This window comes from Marmota monax, unplaced genomic scaffold (genome assembly GCF_021218885.2).
Source record: "Marmota monax isolate L192 unplaced genomic scaffold, Marmota_monax_Labrador192_F-V1.1 WCK01_AAM20220418_F8-fsc00112, whole genome shotgun sequence".
Taxonomy (NCBI): Eukaryota; Metazoa; Chordata; class Mammalia; order Rodentia; family Sciuridae; genus Marmota; species Marmota monax.
The window spans coordinates 2985095-3009208 of record NW_026692073.1 but is presented as its reverse complement, the minus strand read 5'-3'; the positions used below and the strand labels follow the sequence as shown (position 1 = coordinate 3009208).

Here is a 24114-nt window from a genome sequence, read left to right as displayed (position 1 = left end):
CCTTTCTAAAAATAAGACTTCTGATACCCTCTTTCTTCCCCTGAAAGAATGATCTGACTTTAATAGAAGTAAATTTATTTTAATAATAAAAATATTACTATTAAGCAGGATTTTAAGACAGTCTTGTCAAACTCTAGGTTCCTAAAATAAGCCTTAAAAGTTCTGTGACTATTTAGAAAATATTTCAAAATTTAAATAATTACACTTGAATTTTAAAATGTTCACTCAGATATTTCAGGTACTATATATTAACACTTTGGAAATCACTGCCATGTTCCTGATGTGCTGCTTAATTGAGTTGCCTTGGTACAAGCAGTAATGCAGTCTTAAAAGTTGATCATGTTTCTGCCTTCCTCTTGGCTTGGCTTTTCTGTGTGAAAGACCAGTTATTTACTTTGTGTATCTGTGTATGTCAATTAGGTTTTTTATTACTACTTTGTAACCAAAACAAAATGGAGAAAGCAGTTGGATACTGAGACAGATATAAGACTGTGATTATCATCTATACCCTTTAATTTCAAGTTTTTCTAGTCCTCAAAACAGGTTGATTGTGTTCAGTGATTGATTTACTCTAACATAATATTGCTTTAGTCTGTTTGGAATCACACTATAAATTGTTTAAAAATGAATCACTCTGATTTGGAGAATGGTTAATTCTGTCTATCAAATGGTTGTTTTTATGTTTTTTTTTTTTAACTGGGGATTGAATCCAGGGACACTTTACCACTGAACCACAGTGCCAGGCCTTTTTTAGATTTTATCTAGAGACATTGTCTTGCTGAGTTGCTCAGGGGCTTACCAAGTTGCTGAGGCTAGATTTGAATTCGTGATCCTCCTGCCTCAGCCTCCTGAGCCACTGGGATTACAGGTGTGCCCCTCCATACCCTGCTCGAATGTTTTTTTGAATCTGCTCACTGTTCTTCATTTCTCTTGCCTTGGTCTGAGGCATCACATTTCATCCAAATAAACTCAAAACTTTTGCAGCTGGTTTCCTAATTCCTAATTTCCATTTTGGTTCCTATAATCTATTCTCCACAAAGCAGCTATTGTGATCTGAAAATGTCTTTGCTTGGAGTTTTTAGTTGTTTCTGTTCTTCTCATCTTCAACATCATTTCTTACCCTTTTATTCTTTTCTAACCCATTAAATTACAAAGCTGTATGCTATCTCAGAACCTTTTACTCCTTCCTTCTATTCAGAGTGCTCTTAATTCCATTCTTCACCTTGATAACTCTTCATTCTTCATATTTGAGCTTATAGATCACTTCTTTAGAAGGGTGAAAATGTATTCCCTTTAACAATTCAGTTCAACTCAGGGTTAGAAAAGGCACATGACTGGATCCTTTACACTTCTAAGCACATTTGAAGCTCAGTATTGGAGCAGGAAGGGGGAATATTGTTTCCTCTAATACAGCATCCTGTGGCATAGTAAGTTTTAGTCCCTATTTTTGAAGGGGTATGTGTGTGGCTCTGTTTTCAAGCTAAGAAGAAGAAGGTAGGGAGTAAGCTTAGTTAGGAGAGCAAAAGATGTCTTAACACCTAGTGAAAAAGTAGCATGTTTAGTAGTTTGAGACATTATAAGTATTTATTTCACATCTATAAGAAAAAGGGCTAAACAAGGTTAAATGGCTTGACCAAGTTCACTGCTATTAAATATAAGTACAAGACTAATTCTGTCAAATCCTACAACTCCATCATACTTAATAACTAAGGAAAGAAAATACTCCAAGTGTAGAAGCTATGATTGTAGGGAGAGCCATTTCTTCATATTATGAATGAATCTGTTTCTCTGAACACTTAAACCCAGTTACAACTTTTTAGTAAAAGCATGATTGAAAAATCTGTTATCGTTAACTGAGATAAAGGTTGTGTCCTTGAATTTCTTGGCTAATCTCTTGATGTGATGGAAATAAAACTGCAAATAGGTAGATAGATTTTATTCTTAACTGACACAGTTAAGATTATGTGTACCTTTTAATACGAGAAAATCTAAATAGTAAGTTAAGCAAATGAGGGAAGAATAATTTTTTCATATAAGAAATAGTCTAGAAATAGGCAGACCAGAACTGGTTCAGCTGATTGTTCATGGCACCAGCTGGAAAATGCAGAGACGTAAAATGGGTGAAGGAATATAGCCATCTTTGCTAGGTGGGGCCTCTAAGAAAATTTCTATAGAAATCAGACTTCTTATGTCTCATTGGTCAGAACTGAAACTAGTAAATGACAGAGATGACGAATGATATCTGTGTCTTATGCCCCCTTCACTTAGTTTCTTTTTGTGGGATGGTCTAAATAACTAAATCACAAATTTGCATTGTGCCTTTTAGATTCACATTGGTGCAGAAGCATACAGTGGAATTTAACCAAGTGGCAATGGCTAATTCAGATGGATCCGAAGCTATGCTGAACAGAGTGATGACGAAAGATAACATTGGTGTTGCTGTGGTATTAGAGGTCCACAAAGAACTATTTGGAGCAGGTGAGTGCAATTTAAAATATTCTTATTAATAAATATCTTTCCAACTCTTCTTAAAGCAGGTGAAGAGATCTTATTGTTACTTATTGCAAAGTTATTTGCTTGTCTTTTGAGGAAAGCTGAGGAAGATGGGCAGGAAAACACCACTTATTTATGAAACATTGTTTCTTGGGATTTTTTTTTTTTGAGAGATTCTGTGGTCTCTGTTGTTATTATTATTATTATTACTATTATTTTTTAACCTATAAGGTAATTTGTGTAAGGTCTTTTAATATACCATTAATTCCAAAAGGTTCCTTGAAATAGAGAATGTTTTGGTTAGCCTGAATTTAGAAATTATAATGATTTGGCCCTCTTTTGAGCCATATTTTTAGTTTCTTGTCTGTGAGCCCTTTGTTTTTTAAGGTTAAATACTTGGCACATTTTCTTTCTTTCTTTCTTTTTCTTTCTTTTTTTTGTTATATCTCAAGTCATTATTAGGGTAAGAGCAGATTTTTATCTATGCAGAACTGTTCTTCAGCTTTTAAGCTTATTTATAGATGGTTTCAGAATCAGAAATTCATTATGTACTTTGTGTTATCTAGACCTCTTTTTACCCTTTTCTATTGCCTGCCTCCAAGTGTTATATTGTTTACTCCTTTGTTTTAAGGAAGAACAAGAAGGAAGTGAGGCTACCTCAGTACTTTTCTTTTCCCTATACTTTTTGCAGAAGAAAAGATTTTTTCACGTTTGAGTTTGATTTGAATTATTCAGACCCTGAGTATGTGTCATAACCTCCTTTCCCCATCATCCTTCAGTGTACCCTTCATTGAGAAGGATAAACTGTGAGATTTGACTTTTCTTTCTTTTGACCCTCTTCATTGTTATACATTTTATAAATTTTATCTATTTTTATGTCATTCCCATCACTTTTCTCCTTTGGTACTTTTGTTCTGATATGATAGTAATCAAGTTTATTTTGGAGTTTTACTCCCCTTTTAACTTGGAGAAGAGTAATTCCAGACTATACAGTGGGTACTTTCACTGAAGTACCTGAAATATGTATCTTTTGTATTCCTAGAAGAAGAATTTAATAATATAGAAAGTGCTTACAGCTCCTTTGCCATAAGCAAAGGGCACATTTTTAATATTTTATGTAGTGAACATTAGAGACAAGATCTCACTGAGTTGCTTAGCGCTTCGCTTTTGCTGAGGCTGGTTTTGAACTCTTGATCCTCCTGCCTCAGCCTCCCAATCGCTGGGATTATAGATGTGTGCCACCACGCTTGGCAACTTTTATAATTTTTAATATATTATCCTGTCTACCATTTGGAAAGTAACTATGTTAGTGTTTATTTTGACAGAATTAAAAAATAGGATTTTTATGGGGGAAAAAGAACCTTAGTTGAATTCTCACTTTCCAAATGAACCTGAATACCAAAATGGTAACTAACTAGTCCAAGACCACACAGAATAATTAGTAATAAAGCCTGGTCTGAAACACAATTCTCATTTATCCTGGTGTGTGTTAGTAAATTTGTTTAGGTAGAAAATTAACTTACTTTGTAGAGCTTAATATCACGTGGTCTTTTATTACTGATCAGGAAATGCAAGATCAATTAAAGTCTAGGTAACTTAATAACTGAAATCCTGCCTCACTAAGTTATTGTTGTATTTAATCAACAGATAGTTCAAAGTGCTTGTTTAAACTAAGAACTCAGCAAATGCAAGGCATTATAATCAAATGTTGATTATGTCATGATATAATTCCTAACTTGGGTATTTAGATAAATGCAAGGATCAGCAAAGTTTTACTGTAAAGGAGTAGATAATAAATATTGTAGGCTCTATAGGCTACCTAAGTCTTAATCACAGATTCTCCAACTCTCACCCTTCTTTCCTTCCTTTTAAAAATATATAAGCATCCTTAGCTCGCATGGGCTACACAGAAACATATGTGGGGCCATGTTTAGCTTATGGGCTACTTTGTCAACTCGATCTGGAAGAGTAATTTCCATATTAGGATTACCAGAATCTTAGCCCCTTGACTTCTGAGAACCAGATTGAAATAAAAGGGAAGGTATAAATTCCTGGAAAAGAGTAAAGAAATTGTTATGGATTTTATTTTTTTATTTTTTTAATTTTTTATTGTTGGCTGTTCAAAACATTACATAGTTCTTGATATATCATATTTCACAATTTGATTCAAGTGGGTTATGAGCTCCCATTTTTACTCCATATACAGATTGCAGAATCACATCAGTTACACATCCATTGATTTACATATTGCCATACTAGTGTCTGTTGTATTCTGCTGCCTTTCCTATCCTCTACTATCCCCCCTCCCCTCCCCTCCCCTCCCCTCCCCTCTTCTCTCTCTACCCCCTCTACTGACATTCATTTCTCCCCCTTGTATTATTTTTCCCCTTCCCCTCACTTCCTCTTGTATGTACTTTTGTATAACTCTGAGGGTCTCCTTCCATTTCCATGCATTTTCCCTTCTCTCTCCCTTTCCCTCCCACCTCTCATCCCTGTTTAATGTTAATCTTCTTCTCATGCTCTTCGACCCTACTCTGTTCTTAGTTACTCTCCTTATATCAAAGAAGACATTTGGCATTTGTTTTTTAGGGATTGGCTAGCTTCACTTAGCATAATCTGCTCTAATGCCATCCATTTCCCTGTAAATTCTATGATTTTGTCATTTTTTAATGCAGAGTAATACTCCATTGTGTATAAATGCCACATTTTTTTTATCCATTCATCCATTGAAGGGCATCTAGGTTGGTTCCACAGTCTAGCTATTGTGAATTGTGCTGCTATGAACATCGATGTAGCAGTGTCCCTGTAGCATGCTCTTTTTAGGTCTTTAGGGAATAGACCGAGAAGGGGAATAACTGGGTCAAATGGTGGCTCCATTCCCAGCTTTCCAAGAAATCTCCATACTGCTTTCCAAATTGGCTGCACCAATTTGCAGTCCCACCAGCAATGTACAAGAGTACCCTTTTCCCCACATCCTCGCCAGCACTTGTTGTTGTTTGACTTCATAATGGCTGCCAATCTAACTGGAGTGAGATGGTATCTTAGGGTGGTTTTGATTTGCATTTCTCTGACTGCTAGAGATGGTGAGCATTTTTTCATGTACTTGTTGATTGATTGTATGTCCTCCTCTGAGAAGTGTCTGTTCAGGTCCTTGGCCCATTTGTTGATTGGGTTGTTAGTTATCTTATTGTCTAATTTTTTGAGTTCTTTGTATACTCTGGATATTAGGGCTCTATCTGAAGTGTGAGGAGTAAAGATTTGTTCCCAGGATGTAGGCTCTCTATTTACCTCTCTTATTGTATCTTTTGCTGAGAAAAAACTTTTTAGTTTGAGTAAGTCCCATTTGTTGATTCTAGTTATTAACTTTTGTGCTATGGGTGTCCTATTGAGGAATTTGGAGCCCGACCCCACCGAATGTAGATCGTAGCCAACTTTTTCTTCTATCAGACGGCGTGTCTCTGATTTGATATCAAGCTCCTTCATCCATTTTGAATTAACTTTTGTGCATGGCGAGAGAAAGGGATTCAGTTTCATTTTGTTGCATATGGATTTCCAGTTTTCCCAGCACCATTTGTTGAAGATGCTATCCTTCCTCCATTGCATGCTTTTAGCCCCTTTATCAAATATAAGATAGTTGTAGTTTTGTGGATTGGTTTCTGTGTCCTCTATTCTGTACCATTGGTCCACCCGCCTGTTTTGGTACCAGTACCATGCTGTTTTTTTTTTTTTTTTTTTTTTTTCAGAGTAGAAATTAGAAGTTTATTAAAGGACAGCAGAAAAGACTTCTCCCGGAGGAAGAAGGGGACCCAAGAGGTGGAATCCTACCATGCTGTTTTTGTTACTATTGCTCTGTAGTATAGTTTGAAGTCTGGTATCGCTATACCGCCTGATTCACACTTCCTGCTTAGCATTGTTTTTGCTATTCTGGGTCTTTTGTTTTTCCATATGAATTTCATGATTGCTTTCTCTATTTCTACAAGAAACGCCGTTGGGATTTTGATTGGCATTGCATTAAACCTATAGAGAACTTTCGGTAATATCGCCATTTTGATGATGTTAGTTCTGCCTATCCATGAACAGGGTATATTTTTCCATCTTCTAAGATCTTCTTCTATTTCTCTCTTTAGGGTTCTGTAGTTTTCATTGTATAAGTCTTTCACCTCTTTTGTTAGGTTGATTCCCAAGTATTTTATTTTTTTTGAAGATATTGTGAATGGAGTGGTTGTCCTCATTTCCATTTCAGAGGCTTTGTCGCTGATATACAGGAATGCCTTTGATTTATGCGTGTTGATTTTATATCCTGCCACTTTGCTGAATTCATTTATTAGCTCTAATAGTTTCTTTGTAGACCCTTTTGGGTCTGCTAGGTATAGAATCATGTCATCTGCAAATAGTGATAATTTAAGTTCTTCTTTTCCTATTTTGATGCCTTTAATTTCTTTCGTCTGTCTAATTGCTCTGGCCAGTGTTTCGAGAACTATGTTGAACAGAAGTGGTGAGAGAGGGCATCCCTGTCTTGTTCCAGATTTTAGAGGGAATGCCTTCAATTTTTCTCCATTCAGAATGATGCTAGCCTGAGGCTTAGCATAGATTGCTTTTACAATATTGAGGTATGTTCCTGTTATCCCTAGTTTTTCTAGACTTTTGAACATAAAGGGATGCTGTACTTTGTCGAATGCTTTTTCCGCATATATCGAGATGATCATATGATTCTTATTTTTAAGTCTATTGATGTGGTGAATAACATTTATTGATTTCCGTATATTGAACCAGCCTTGCATCCCAGGGATGAATCCTACTTGATCATGGTGCACAATTTTTTTGATAAGTTTTTGTATCTGAGTGGCCAGAATTTTATTGAGGATTTTTGCATCTAGGTTCATTAGAGATATTGGTCTGTAGTTTTCTTTCTTTGAAGTGTCTTTGTCTGGTTTAGGTATCAGGGTGATGTTGGCCTCGTAGAATGAATTTGGAAGTTCTCCCTCTTTTTCTATTTCCCGAAGTAGCTTGAAAAGTATTGGTATTAGTTCCTCTTTAAAGGTTTTGTAAAACTCTGCTGTATACCCATCCGGTCCTGGGCTTTTCTTAGTTGGTAGTCTTTTGATGGTTTCTTCTATTTCCTCAATTGATATTGGTCTGTTTAGGTTGTCTATATCCTCCTGACTCAATCTGGGCAGATCATATGACATAAGAAATTTATCTATGCCTTCACTATCTTCTAATTTATTGGAGTATAAGGATTCAAAATAATTTTTGATTATCTTCTGTATTTCTGAAGTGTCTGTTGTGATATTGCCTCTTTCATCCCGTATGTTAGTAATTTGAGTTCTCTCTCTTCTTCTCTTCGCTAGCATGGCTAATGGTCTGTCGATTTTGGGCCTGCTCTGTGCGTGGTCACAGTTCCCTCTACCTTGCCGGCACAGGGGGAGGGGGCGGCTCAGCCTCTCAGCAGGCCGCTGCTCCTCTTCTGCCGGTGGGTCGCAGGCCCGCCTACCTTGCAGGAGTGATTGGAAGCTCTGTCCGTGGTCACCGTTCCACCTACCTGGCAGGCGCGGGGGGTGGGGTGCGGCTCTGCCCCTCAGCAGGCCGCTGGGCCTGCTCTGTGCTTGGTCACAGTTCCCTCTACTTTGCCGGCGCAGGGGGAGGGGGCGGCTCAGCCTCTCAGCAGGACGCTGCTCCTCTTCTCTGTTATGGATTTTAAAAAAAAATTTTTTTTAAAAAGATACTAGTTGTTGACAGACCTTTATTTTTATGTGGTGCCGGGAATCGAACCCAGTGCCTCACACGTTAGGCAAGCACTCTACGACTGAGCTACAACCCCAGCCCTGCTATGAATCTTTTTGTGAAAACTTTAAGATACCACTTATCCTGAGACATAAGGCATAACTTTATCTGTTTTTATAATGTTTAAATTTAGGTATGAAGCCTATTCATGCTGCAGACAAACAGCTGCTTATAGTGGCAAATGCCCACATGCATTGGGACCCAGAGTATTCTGATGTGAAACTTATCCAGACCATGATGTTTGTCTCAGAGGTTAAAAACATTTTGGAGAAAGCCTCAAGTAGGCCTGGCAGCCCAACTGCAGATCCTAATTCCATCCCGCTGGTGCTATGTGCAGATCTTAACTCATTGCCAGATTCAGGTATTTATAACATCATTTCCTTCTTGTTTTCAGTTTTGCTTTTACTCTGAGTTGAAAGCCTTGTAACTTGTAATTTTTGGAGTTGAAAATTTCTCTTTTAAATTAAGAAGTATATCAGTGAGAATTGCAGGGATAGGGCAGTAAGTAATTGAGGAACGTTTAATAAAGAAACTATTTCCAAAGGTGTGGTGAGGTTTAAGGGAAAAAAAAGAATGAATGTTGCAGTACTCAATCACAGGGGCTTTTGGTCTGGGAGCTGTCAGCAGAACTTGTTTAAAAAAAAAAAAAGTAGATAATAGAAGAGAACCACATAATAGGAACAATGACTTTGAACTGAATGATGGCTGCAAAAACCAGTAAGAAGGGACTTTGCTTCTCTCTCTCTGATTTCTTTCCAGTGCTGCCCATTGACTAAATCCAACTAAAAGCTAGAGTGGGAGAAGGGTTTTGCAGTTAATGCAATAAAGATAGCTTCCTAAGGAGTATAATAGAGAATGGTGATCTAAATGGGCAACCAGAAAATATTCATTGGTTAATAGTTGGAAGATTTTCAGTGAATAACTGATACTAGGTATAGAAGAATGATCAAAACACCTAGAATTTCATATTACTTCTTGACCTCCATTAACTATTTATATCTTGACTTCTGTCGTTTTGGATCTTTGCAAAACTCAGTTTTCTGTTTCATGAAATTAGTTAATTAGTTAAGTAAGTAAGTAAGTTTATTTTGGTACTGGGAATTGAACTCATGGGCACTTTAGTATTGAGCTATATCCCTAGACCATTTTTAATTTTTAGTTGTAGATGAACACACAGTATCTTTTTATTTATTTTTATGTGGTACTGAGGATCGAATCCAGTGCCTCACACATATTAGGCAAGTGCCTTACCACTGAGCTACAGCCCCAGCCCCCTTTTTATTTTTTTATTTTGAGGCGCAAACTTGCCAAGTTGCTGAGGTTGACCTTAAACTTGTGCTCCTCCTACCTCAGCTCTTGAGTTACCGAGATTACAGGCAAGCACCATGATTCCAGGCTTCAGTTTTCTATTTTAGATGCTAAATGTCAAACATAAAACATTAAGGTATTACTTTTTTATTATTTCCAAAGCATATTCTAAATTTTGTATATTATCATTATTATTAGGCTATTAAAAAGCAGCCAACAATAAACATAAAACAACCCAAATGCCTATATTTGGAATGTTTAAAAAAAGTCACTAAACATCTTTCTCTTTTAGAAAATAAATGCTGAAATCTTTATTTACACATGTTTTATGACCAATAGGCCAGTTGGCACCTTAACCACACTCTCCTTTTTTTAATCCTCTGAGTTGAATTGCTCTGATATACAAGTTTTTCTCCTATTTAATTTGATTTCATTAAGCCAGTTACTGTCATTTGTCAGCCAATCATAGTGAGTTGACTGTGGAGACTTTCAGGTTGTAATCCTATTTCTGCCACTAACCAACAGTGTGGTCTGTGATCAAGTTTCTCAAATTTAAATAAGAAAATAATCATTTTACATATACCATATAGAGTTGTTGTTTGTGAGGTTTAAGTTTGTAAAGCACTTAAGATAGGCATATAATAAATAGTAGGTAAATGATAATTTTTTGATACTGATATTACATTAATTACTTCTTCATTGTATCTTGCTATCTTCCTGATCACAAATAGGAAGAGAGGACTCTAATATTAGTGTCTACTAATTATCATCATAAGAGTTGTGATAATTTTTTCATGTTTACTAATGTACTGGAAACTGTACTTTCTGAATTCTATTCATCTTTTTAGATACACCTAATAATTTGGTCAAATAATATGTCTGTGGCATATAAATAATCTTTGTAGTGTCAGGCTGAGAAAACTCATGCTAGCTCAAAATAATGATGTTGTCTAGTTGACACTAGACACTGAAATGTTGAAGATGTGAAATGTTTTTGTTAAATTATTTTTTATTACATATGCTATATTTTATGTTTCCAAAGTTGTTGATTGTGTAGAATAGGAAAATATTCAAGAGATAGATAGGTTTAGAATAATATTCCCAAAACACTTAAGGTCAAGATCATCCTGGTAAATGTTGCTTAGATCCTTGAAATCATATAAAGCTGAAGGAACTATTAAGAAATGCTGTTTTAGGTAATCTGGATACTTTGTTCTGAAATAAGCAAATATCCTTAAAAAATTTTTAATAATAAAGAAGATGGTTTCATATGACTCAAAACCTAATAAAAAGACTCTGAACCTGGTATAGCTACCTGGCTACAGGTCTTAACTGTTAAAGACTTGTGTAAGGACTAAATGCTAACTGGTACTGTTCCTTTCTTTACTCTGCTAGGTGTTGTGGAATATTTAAGCAATGGAGGAGTAGCTGACAACCATAAAGATTTCAAGGAACTAAGGTACAATGAGTGTCTTATGAACTTCAGCTGCAATGGAAAAAATGGAAGCTCAGAAGGGAGAATTACACATGGCTTCCAACTTAAGAGCGCCTATGAAAATAACTTGATGCCTTACACCAATTACACCTTTGATTTCAAAGTGAGTAGCAGCCTATGTGCTGGTGTTGAAAGTATTTCAAATGTAAACTTGTGACAAGAAAAGTATAATTTCTGTACTTAAAATTGATTTTATAATCTTTACTTTTTTAGATTCTCAAAATGTCAAGTCTAAGTATACATCTAAATATAAGGAATTTTGATAGGTTTGTGGTAGTTATTGTCTTAACAATTTGTTTTTTAATCTTTATTTTTTCAAATTTCAAATAATACTGATGATAACAAACACTTCTGAAATGTTTACAATGTTCCAGACATGTTTAACATACTGGACTATAAACTTATCTTTTTTTTTTAATATTTATTTTTTAGTTGCAATTGGACACAATATCTTTATTTATTTTTATGTGATGCTGAGGATCGATCCCAGGGCCTCGCACGTGCTAGGCAAGTGCTCTACCGCTGAGCCACAATCCCAGCCCCTAAACTTATTTTGAATGGATTTATATGATGTTCAATAACAAAATTTCTTAGTACTTTCCATTTATATTTATCTTTAAAATTTCTAGGTTTCTTTTAAAGAAGGGGTTATAGGTTACACATAACATCTTATATCCATTTAGTCATACCAATATATTCCCATACATTGGAACACTCCATCTTTAAAAAGGAAAAAGACAGTTTTTGCAAAATAAGAAAAAGAAATTAAAGACTATTGTACAGGGCCAGCTGTTCTTTAAAGAGATTGATCATGGTGGCTTTCTATAGTTAATCCCTTTTTTATTGCCTATTTTCTAATCACTTTGTCTCCCTTTAGCTCTTATTTTGTTCCTATTTTATTTTCTGGCATTTCAGGTGTCTATACTAATATACTATCCTGAAAAAATAAAGATTTTAGAAAGTGTTTTGGTATAAGCAGCCATGAGAGGATTAATACAATACCAAAGGAAATTTGTGGGCTTTTTCACAACTCCAGTAGCCTTTTTTTTCATTTTTAGTGTTTGCTCCTGAAAACAAATTATTTATCAGCTTTTGTAATCAGGAAGTTGGGGGAAAAGCTGCTTAGAAGTTGAGTCTAATTTGGTATTTTTCCTATTAGATAATTCTATCCAGTGATAGTTCATTTTGTTTTAATCACTCATATGCAATGATGTGCTGGTAAATATTTCTTGGAAAAAGAAGCCCTGATCTGTAGAGTTTGCTGATTTCTGTGGTTTAAATGCTTCTGCTAAAGCATATTCCAAGCTCCCAGAATGCTACCTTTGAATGCAGTGTTGTGAAGGTGTACTAATAAAGTTGGTACTAGCTGGCTTCAGGCACACCAGTGTAAGCTTAAAGAAACACCTCTATATTTAATGATAGTTTACTATAGGTTAAATCCTATCCTTTTAACTATAATGATAAATCTGCTAGTATAACCCAGAAATCCTGTAATAAAATTTCTCCAATGAAGTGTTCAATAATTCTACAACTGTTAATGTTTTGGTATGAATATAAGTAAAAGAGAACAGATATTATTTCTTCCTTTTTTTTTTTTGAAAGTTACTTTTTTCTTATTCAAAAGCAAAAATCAGAGAAACAAAATTTGGCTATCAATCTAAGCTGTCTTCCTCAATCATCTGAATTGGTCTAAAATTCTTTGTTAAAATTTCTTCAGAATCTATTATGGATGTTAATAATCAAATCAACATTCAGACTGGCTAAATGAGTACAGTTAAACTACCAGAAATGCTTGGCTTGGAGAGTAATGAAATAGAAGAACAGAGTTAGAAATGAGTGGAAAAGAGGCATATATATGGGTAGATAAGTAGACTGGCTGAATAGATAGATGGGATGAGAGTGTAGAATGGGATAGAAGGAAGGATGCTTAGAGAATGAAATAAGGGCATTTCTGACTAGAAAGAATGAACAATAAACATTGCAGATTTATATGAAGGATTTTATATAATTCTATCCCAATATTGAAGAAAGTCAATAAAAAAGGAGATTAACACCAAATATAAAGTCTCCTGTGATCAACTTTAAATACAGATCCTACAATAGTGTCCTGCCATTGCTTCACTGAGATGTTATTTAATTTTGTTTACTTGGCTGAGCATTTGTTTACTTTCTTGGTTACTGAATAAGTATTTAGAATCCAGTCCCTTTATCTAGAAATGGTTTGGAGTGAATTGAAATATAGCTGTTAGGAGAATTACTTCTTTCTTAGCATTATTTACAGACCAAATAAGTTTAATAAACAGTTTAATTCAAACCTACTGCTGTTCCTCACTGGTCCCTCATACTCCCAATCTAAAAGCATTTTTAGTCAGCTTTTTTATCATTGTGACCAGAATACCTGACAAGAGCAACTTAGAGGAGGAAAAGTTTATTTTAGTATTTTATTTTCTTGTTTGAAGCAAAGGGTGGTCTCAAAGGGGAGGTATAGCCACCCTGGCCCTTGTTAACTCTTTTTCTGAAATATATCTATAAAACCAGACATTAAGCAAAATGAGGGAATAATACCTTGTCATTATATAATTTCTAGACTATTTGGATTTGAAGCATTAATGACAGAAGTCCTCCTAGGTTCCTTAATTTATGGTAAAGTAAGGTTAGATAAGGTCTTTTCTCTCAAAAGAATTATTTTGGTCTTGGTTATATGAAAATTGGCAAATTAAAGTCATGGTTTCTAGAATCTCTTAGTAGATACCATTATTATGTATAGTATTTGTAAATAGGTACTTTCAACTGTAGAAATATATATATTTTTTTCTATTTGGGTTTATGTTCTCTTGGTTTAGACAGGAACCATATAGGAAAAATGTGAATTTGTTATCTTGCATTCACAGCCTGGGACAATCAAGCACACTACTCTTTGAGATTTACTGATCAGACAAATCATCTAGCTCTGAGAGATACAACTGATATATTTGGGTCCCTGTCAAATATTTTTTATTTAGATATCCTTATATAGTAAGAAAATCTAGAAATGATTGTGTATCAGGGTTTGTGGAAATTAGAATAGTTAGCTGTGTGCTAGCTATATATTGTTATACTTGTTCTTATTTTCCCACTTACTATAACAGTACAGTTTCCACATTTATACTGATAAGTATTAGATTTCACTAAAAACCAAGCAGGACAATTCTAAAAATACCTAGACATAATTTAGTGTGTATTGTAGCTCCTTAGTTTATCACTTATTCACACATGGGAGTTTTTATGATTCACTAGGATGCTCTGTTTCATGTAATACCCATTGAAGATTTGAACCTTATTTGATCCTGCAGTAAAATAGCTCTCAGAAGTAAAGATTATTTGTTTTGCTTTTATAAATTATGAAGTTTTCTTTACATAGAGTTTTTCTATTATCTAAACATTTTTCTTTTTTCTCCCCCCTACTCTCAACCCCCAATCTCTTTCTAGGGCGTGATTGACTACATTTTCTATTCCAAGACTCATATGAACGTGCTTGGTGTCCTGGGGCCTTTAGATCCTCAATGGCTGGTTGAGAACAACATCACTGGGTGTCCACACCCTCACATCCCTTCAGACCACTTCTCACTGTTAACACAACTTGAACTCCACCCTCCACTCCTGCCTCTTGTCAATGGTGTTCACTTGCCTAATCGGAGGTAGTGGAGTACTGCCCCGCAAAGACGGGGATCTGTTGCTATGGACCTGTATAGTTGTAAATCAAAGTATGTAGGAGTGAAGTATGGCCATCCTTAAGCTGCTTCTTCAGGTTCCTTTCATTATGTGTTTGCTATAAGACTTTGTACATTTTTGTGCATATTGATATCATTTGGCACTAGGGCTGGAACCAAAGTATTATTGTCTTTCCAAAATTTTAATTTAACGTGTTTTTAAATTGGATTTTCTTCATATTATATTAGGAGTCAGCATTCATAATTGATTAATCACCTATTTGAGGCCAAGCAACAATGCATTTGTTTTGAAAAAACGAATACATTCTTTTGAATGGTTTCAAATGAGCCAGTTGATTTTGTAAAAGGCAATTTTTTTAAACTATAAATATAAGATTTTAAATTGAATGATGGCATGCCTTCCAGGGAAAACTTTTTTGAATTTCTGTTTTCCTTTATATCAGACCAATTTTTTGGCTCCCCAAGTCATTTGCACATTAACAAAGCACTTAAATTTGCTTGATCTGTACATAAACTATGATATAACCTCTAGCTGTAATAAGAAATTTGAGAAATTAAAAGATGATTGCACAGTATGCTTTCAGAATCAAGCATTTAACAGCACATGACAGTTTGTTGGCTAAACACTGGTTGTTTTGTTTTGGTTTGTTTTGAGAAATCACTCTGTTATTTTTGTCCCTAATATTAGTTATAACCTGTTTAAAAGTATTCTAAGCCTATCTCTAGTTTATTTATAGGGCAACAGCAGGTAATTTATACTGCCATATATCTTGAAAATAGAATTTGGTGTGTTTAGGATGCCCACAAAATTAGTGTCCATTATTTTTCATTACCTACTTATCCTTGTTTTCTATCTGGTTATACTGGAAAAAGAGATAACATCATTTTGCCTTTATAATCAAATATTTATAAAACAAACTGCTGAGAAAAAAGACCCTGATCAAAGTTTCAGAAAGGGAAAGCCATACAGATATTTCATGTGTTTCCCAAAGTAGGTTAAATGGTTGTTGGTTTTGATTGAGGTTACTAATAGAAAGGATTTGAGGGGGAGAAAGAACAGATTTTGGGCAGTAGTTGAAAACCTTGGATCATTTTTTTTCCTGACTCTAGCTGCCAAATGGCCATCATATGCTTTTAATCTTTGTTTCCATTGTCTGTCAGGGTTGAATTAAAAAGCTACTGGTTTATTCCCAACTGTTGATGCCTTCAGATATGTTGGAATCTTTTTTTTTTTTTTTTTTTAATATCCAGGAGGAGCCAGTTGAAAATCTGTGACTCAAGAGGCAGTGAACGTAATATCTCGTTTTCTGGGGGGAAAAATTGGTTGGCTACTTGATGTTAATTATGGCACAGTAACAGGAAAAGGTTGTGTCTGTGTTTTTAAGTTTTTCTTTATTCTGCTTTTTTGCTGCTATAAGAGTTTTCTGAAATTTATATTTTAAGACTTTTCATGCACTTTACTGTTTCTAGTCTCAAAATGTGATATTTTTAATAAATGAGAAATTTTCCATTATGTGAATGAAATTTTAAAAGAAAATAGCCTATATTTGTGTCTCACTAATATATAAAGTACAAGTCAAATTTAAATTATTTAATTAGTTTTAAATATATACAATTTGTCTCCTCTTTCAAACCTGACATCTTAGGCTGTTTTATTATTAAATGATGCATTTCCTTTGGTCATTTTATACTAATTTCTTCCATAGTAAATTAATCAGGCTATATAAGATAATATATCCCCTGAAGGGTAATTTTAGTGGGACAAGGGTGGTGGGATGATGTAATATCATATATGGGATTGCATCAGAAGGGTTCTGTAAAGCCTAAACTCCCTTTTAAAAGTGCCTAGTGATAGAGGCGTTGTTTGTCATCTGCTATAATTCGAATGTCATTGTAGTTCAGTGAAGTTTGATGTAAATAAAATATGCTTTTGAAAATGTTAAAGTACCAGAATAAACAAAAAGAAACAACTCTTAAGATGACAGATTTTCCTCAATGTACAGGTATCCCTTCTTATATACCTCAAGCATCCAACATCTAGCCATGCAAATTGATTACCTGAAGCATAGTACTGGAAAGTAGAATAGCATGAAAAACTTAATTTTGTGGACATTACCTTTTTTTGTAATCGGCTACTGTATGTTTTATTTTAGATCTTTTTTTTGGGTGGATTTTCTGCTCTGGAGGTATATGCACTAACAAAATATTTTCCTCCTTTCATTATACGCATGTTAATTAGCAATGTGAGCAATATTTCCTACCATACTTCACTCCCAATATTTTTTGAGATGTTTGTATAAAATGGAATTTAAAGTTCACTTATGATTGTATATGAACCACAGAGGAGCCCATTTATTAATAAAAAAACCCTTTTTTAATAGTTAAATGTAGAGGGAAAAATAAAAAATTGGGAAACATTGTAAACAGCTTAAGTTTATTTTGTGTATGATTGAGGCACTCTGTTGCAGGAAGGTGTGTAATTGGGTTCTCTCTGCTTCCAAATGCACTCTTTCAAACCATTCATTATCCTGTGTATTTTAAATGTGGTTTTAGTAAATGTTGGTAGTAGCTCTGTTGAAGTAGGTAATTGTGTTTTGTTTTGGGTGGCACACACACTTGGGGCATGGTGACCCAAATTTCATGTGCACGGTTTCCCTTAAGCCCATTGCCCAAATTTCACACACCCTTCACCCTTTGTTCCCTTTGTAAAAGGAGTGGTATCTGTTTTGAGCTGCCAATTCAGGTGATCAGAAATGCTGCTATCCTCAGCATTGTCTTGTTAAAACGCATGCCATTTGGAACTTTGGCAGTGAGAAGCCAAAAGGAAGAGGTGAATGACATACAGTAGTTTATGTTCAATGAAAGCAAAATATATAGGCTCATATACTTTCTAGTTTTCAGAATAAGTTAAGCTTTATACCATTGAACTGCTGCATATTTTATCTGAAGATAAGAGAAATTTTGGGCATTTTTCGATTGTGATATGTTTCTTTTAAATTGTTAAATATGATTCCTGATATTTATCTGGGAACTGGAGTGTTCTTTAAATTTATTAAAACAGTGTTTGAGGAAGGGAAAACTGCACTGTTTGCCATTATAACAGTCATACAAGTGCATGTCAAGTCACCCACTCTCTCAGGCATCAATATCCGCCTCATAGCTTTACACATTTTGATGGGGAATATTGCAGCATCCTCAGGACTGACATCTGGAAAAGGCTCAAATCCACTTACTGCTCCTTGCTTGTTGACTTTGTTTTAAAATATTGTGCCTGGTGTCAACTTTTAAGCAACAGCACTGCCTAAAAGCAAGCAGAGAACAGAATCCCAGCACCATTCTATAGGCAACTTTTTAGAATTCAGATATAGTAAATCTGTTCAAGATTTATGATGTTTTATGTAAAAAAAATTTTGTACAACATAGCTGAATATTTTTGTTTTATTTCTTTGATGTGAGGCGTGTGAACGTTCGTTTGAATATCACATGTTAAAGTCAGGTATGGCACAATGGGTTCTGAGACCAGCTTTTTCCCCCTCCCATTTGCCTTGTTCCAAGCTCTTTTTTTCAAATTACTTTTCTGATATTCATAGGCAGATATTTAATTTTACTAATAAGCATCCTGTGTGAATGTATTAAAAAAGCCACTGTGTTTTAGTGTTGTAGTTTGCAGAAATATAAAACTCTGTTCCTTATTTGCTCCTATTTTTGTGTCTTAGAGTTATATATTAAATCACAGAAGCAAGGGAGAAGGTTGAAAGATATCTAAGGCTCATATCACTTGATTCTATAGCAGATCACATTAGAATTGAGGGTGTGGCACATTAAAACCGGAACATGGGCAAACATCTATTTAAAAATTCTGTCTCCTAAGTATATATTGTTAAATGGTTGAAAATTTAAGTCTGCATTTCCAAGAATTTCTAAAATCACTGATGTGATCCTTTCTTTCAATATCAAATAGCAACGAGTACAGAAACCACATGGAGGTATATGTTCTTTGAAGGAACTGGAGGCATATAATTTGTCATTCCTAATACAAGGCTAGATTTTCTATTGTTAAAAATTGCCTGTGTCCCAATACTTATTTGATTCTTAGCTTTTATATTCTGAATTTGAGATATTTTAATAGCTTTGCAAAATATGTTGACTGATAGTAGCTTCAGTCACAGAAATCATGATCAGTTTTTGTTACAGAATGATTTTATGGCTAGCAGAAGCTTTATGGCACATTTTCAAATAACTCATGTTTGACATAAATGTGAATTCTCACATTTGTAAGGTTTTCTCACACCTCCCCTCACCTTTAAAAAAAGAAAACACCTTTCTAATGTGTTGAAGATGTGTTTACCCCCCTTTCCTTTTGAATTGTATCATGTTTATAGGACTCTGAATTATAGGTAGCAGATTAACTAAAGAAGTTAGAATTATTTTTCTAAGCCAGGAACTTCAACTAAAGTTTTGAATTTGTAGACAGATGGGAACTTTTATGCTTATGATTGCTTTGGGATTTTAATTTTATAATAGTATCATGATCATCAAATTGAACTTCAGATATAGTTAACTAGTGCATCTTTAACCTGGTGCATTTACCAAAGTTATAATCTGTTCAATAGGATGCCCAGAGCATCTTTCAGAATTGTCACCAACAGCTAAGGGTAAAAAAGCCCTTATATCTGTACTGCAGGATGTTCTGAACAAGAACCTCTTGAAAGACGGTTGGCAGTTTTGAGGAAGGTATTAAGAAGCATGCATGTTTCTTATTTTTACCAAATCGCTTCTTTATGAAAATTTATCTTAAATCAAAAGGCCTGTAGAAAGAAAGAAAAGCAGGAAAAGCAAGCTTTATTAACCTAGTAAGTAATTTCTTTTGGCATAAGTTTGGTTAGACTTGGATTATTCTTGGAACCAAAGGAAAACAAGTATGTTGAGGTTTTCATTCAATAAACATGACATGGAAGTGATAGAGCATTTCTAAGTTAAATAACTTTTAGTGTTAAAACATATGAATTAAGGACATGTGTATTAAATGTTAATTTTTTAATGGCACATTGTACAAACAATAACATTAAACTGAAATTCGAAGTGTCATCAGAAATAAATCACAATATGACAGGGTATGCAAATAAATGCCAAGTGATATGACTCTTTTGGCATGGTACATTTAGCTTTCAGAATCTTTCAGAAGGCATAATTTGTCGCTTATCACTAGTTATTTTGGTTATAGCAGTCTCCCTGAATTTAGATAATTTCACCGTTTGTCAGTTTTAACTTGAAAGCATAAGAATCATGGTAGCCCTCTCAGAAATGGTCCTTGCTTATTTCAGTTTTGTGTTAATTTCAAAGTACCAATACATTTTCTTTAAGCCATCATATTTATATAATCATATTTAATTTGCCTATAGTTATCTGAACTTACAAAATTGGCTCCGTGTTGATGTGTCAAACCATGGCTTTGCTTCGTACTGAACAGACATAGTATCTCCTGCTACTTGTGTCAATTTTGATGCAGTAAGTGATGCAGTATCTGGGTTTCTATTTATTTAGAAACTGTACTGTCCTTTCTCTGTGCTCAACTTACTAAAAAATGTATTCCCTTACCTGTGAAATTCCTGAGCGGTGCTCTGCCAGCTTTTGAGGGGAGGGGTTTGGATGGCTGTGTTACTGCACACTGGATCTGGAATCAGTGTTGTGAGTGGCAAATTTCTTAAACACCAGCAGCACTGAGAAGTGCACCATGGGCATTCGTACAGTTGTCCAAAAGCAAACACTGCTTTTACCTAGGAGAAGCTGAGGTATAGAGTTAAGTAGGAGTACTTGGAATGTTTCAAGGAAGATGAATTTTTCAACTTTGTTGTCTCTGAAGTAGGATAGTATAGAGGTGGGTGGGGTTTTTTTCTTTGTTTTTTTTTTTTAAAGCGAATGTGTACCTTTTCTCTTTGGAAGGGCCAGGGTGTTTGGTCCATTCCACCATGAATTAATTTATATCATCTATTTTTCTTAATTTATATCTTCTATTGTGATTTATTTCAGCTATATAATAAGTGCCAACTAATTGTCCATGGGACTATATACTCTTCTACTCAATTTACCATTGGAGTAGAGAGGGGTTCATTTATTTTCATGACCTGGAACTAAATAATTCATTGTTTTGCATACATTCGAGTCATTCTGTGGCCTATAGTGTTTTTGTAACTGATTCTAATGATCGGAAAGCAAAGCACATGATTTTAAAACTGAGCAAGGTGTTTGGGTAATTTTTTTCCCTGAATACTTGTTAGTTTCTATTAATAATATTCTAAAACAAATTGTTTCAGCTTATGTATTTGCTTTGTCCTAAGAAAAAGCCAAGCACTAAATCAACTTGTTATTGTGTTCCAATAATCAGTTTAAAATCCTAAGTTGTTTTTTTTTTTATTAGAGGATTTAATGAAGTGCCATGTAATTGTAGCTTGCTAGTGTTTAATGTTTAATAGACTGGTTCTGTGGTGTTCCAAACATTTTACACTCTGTCATCCCTGGAGAAAGTGGTTCTACTCTTATTGAACACATTCTCTCTGACAAATCACCAGCTGCTTTATTTTTCTATTTATTAAACAGTTGATGAGGTCTGAATCCTGACCTAACTGCTCAGCTGAGATGTTTTTTCACAATAGATGCTGTACAAAATGTGCGTGCAAAAGAACACAGTTGGGTGGTAGTATTTTTTCATTAATGTGAACATTGACTAAACAAAGCAGTCCTGCCTTTTAAATCTTGTGGCAGCTCAGAAGGGAGGTGCTTAAGAATCTTAACTACTATGTCAGATGACAAAATACTTTTTTCCATTTTGGAGATTGGGTACTGCTCACACATGATGTATAGGGCTAAATATATGCTTGTTTCCTTGCACCTGTGTACTTCCCCTTCTCTCCCTCCCTTTCCTTCCCCTGTAGGCAATAAATGGCCATTTTGCAACTGCATACTTTTGTCTTGGTTTTTGATTATTTGTGCAGTGTAAGTTTCTATTTTTAGTTTGGTACTTCTCTTATAAATTAGGGAGCCAAAGGAATTTAGACAAAATGATGACAAATTCATGGTACTTTTTTTTCTGGTGAAAATTACATACATACTTTGTTTAGAATAGATTTTGAAGTTATGTGACTTGCTTTGCCATAGGAAATCCAATCAAAGGGACGTGTCATTTGGGTGGAACTTGGAGATGCAGTATGTAATTTGTTGTAATGCATTTTCTTGTGCCTTATTGATCATGAGAACATATGTTGAGATTGAACTTCTCATTCTAGATCCTTCAGTGACTGAACAGAACTCCCTGCTGACTTTTGGACATGTAGTATGAGTAAGAAACAACAGTCTCAGTATGATATGAGGGCATAAATTTGGCCTATCCTGAATGATAGACAACCAGCAAATCATCTGAGTTACCAGTATTGCCCAAACTCAGCAGCTTAGGCTCTCCAAGACCTAGAATAAATTCATTCAACAAACATTTAGGTTATATTCTATGAAAAAAAAATGCTATAGGTGATATAAAGACAGGGTCTCTGACCTCCACAAATTACTTTCTAAATACTCATATCACACAAGATGCTGAGATGTTTTAGAGTAAAGATAATCTTTAAATCTTAGGATTTTGGAAAGTGGGTGGTGAGAAGTGAGGTCACAGTGAAATAATTAGAAATCCAGCTATGGGAATATTCAAGTGAAAAATAAGTAGTGTGATTCAGAACATTAATCTTATAAACAACTGAGCTAACCATCTTAATAAATGCTTGGATTATTTTGGCGTATAAGAAATCTGGAGACTGAAACTTTCATGCTTACTGACTTGGCCTTTTAGCTAAGGATTCAATAAGATCCTATCACTGATCTTAAAACCTTGTCTTCATGGAAGTCATTATGCTGCCAACCTTCAAGAAGTTTCCCAAAAGCAGAGTCACCTGCAAAGTGAATTATAAAGTCAAGGTTTCAAGATAACTTCCATATATTGATACTTCTGAGAGAGGGCATTGCATTCACTGTAAACCTGGGCAAAACATGCTCATTAGTAAAATGGAGATTAGAACCTAAATCTTATGATATGCTTCTCAAAAAGCAGAGGCCAAGACAGGGGCTTACACGGAGGTAATTTATTTGGGTAAGTGATCCAAGAAAGAATGAAGACTAGGACGAATGAAATCAGGAAGGAGAGAAAGCAAAACCAATGGTGTGTATATTGAGCTAATCAGATCTGCATTTAACAAGAACATAAGCTTGTCAAGGACCCTCTCAGGAGCTGAATAGAATGTTCCTTTACATTGTTGTCATCAGGGATGGGAAAAGAATGTATTTGTGGACTTTTCCCATGAGACAAGGGTTACTTCTAAAGCAATAATTCCTTTCCCTCACCCACATTTGTGCATATACCAAATTCATTTAGATTCTGCAGTTGTCGAAGAGAGTGATAATGGAGAAATGGTATTGGGGGTATAGAAAGTGGAAAACATTTGATGTGGCTAAGGCAAAGTGCTGTAAGTTATACCTGTGTACATCTGATTGGCAATGGTGAGAACAGGGAATGAGCTGAGAGGGAGTAGAAGAGCATGAGTCTGATACACTACCTTTTGTACCTTTGAGATCTGTTTGGGCCTGTTTTATCAGTCTTCTAGGTTGCAATGTGCTGTATCTGAACAAAAAATAGACTAGTAGTGGTGGAACCAAAGTAATCCACTGCTACAGCTAGTTCTCTGGATGTGCTTAATGTGTCACCTTCCTTTTAACATCATGCATTCCAGAATCTACTCAGCTATGTACTAGCTTGTCAGTAGCTTTCTGTTACTTCCCTGAGATTGGATGCCATACCTTCATCCCACAAGATATTTTTCACTTGTTAGATTATGGTTTCTTTCACAAACATGAAAGAACCAACAGACGCCCAGTGAATCCCCTGGGTTCCAGACATGGTTCTTCCTCCCTTCCATCAGGTAGTAGCAATTCTGCTTTTCTATGCAAATATTGTAAGTGTTTGTATAATAGCATCATAAGGCCAGAATGACCTCTTCCTTGGAGCAGCCTATGTCCAATGCCTGGGCACGTGTGGTTAGAAAGTTCTAGGCTTAGCCCATCTTCGTAACTCTGATAAGCCATCTTATTTTCACATTTTCTAGGCTACTTTTGTTGAGACTGCTTGTCCTGCCCAAATTCTCTCAGTCCAACCCCCATTCCTTTCCTTTTCTTTCACAGGTTTTGATTCCAAGAGTATTCACTGAGCATTTCCTTCCCACTAATCATCTTAGAGGTTGCTTCCCAGGGAACCAAGTTTTATGTTTCGTTTTGCAGTACTGGGGA

At 35.1% G+C, this 24114-nt stretch overlaps 1 protein-coding gene across 4 annotated transcripts in view; it reads left to right on the top strand.

The window, feature by feature from the left end:
* Window positions 1–21749, top strand: part of Cnot6l (CCR4-NOT transcription complex subunit 6 like) — a 109559-nt gene extending 87810 nt beyond the window's left edge. For all 4 annotated transcript variants that reach the window (XM_046459153.2, XM_046459149.2, XM_046459150.2 and 1 more), the window contains 4 exons: window positions 2327–2478; window positions 8411–8638; window positions 10981–11183; window positions 14549–21749. In XM_046459153.2, coding sequence (XP_046315109.1) covers window positions 2327–2478; window positions 8411–8638; window positions 10981–11183; window positions 14549–14761 — 796 coding nt within the window. In that variant the 3' untranslated portion in view covers window positions 14762–21749. The remainder of the gene's footprint in view (window positions 1–2326; window positions 2479–8410; window positions 8639–10980; window positions 11184–14548) is intronic.
* The last annotated feature ends 2365 nt before the right edge of the window (window positions 21750–24114 follow it).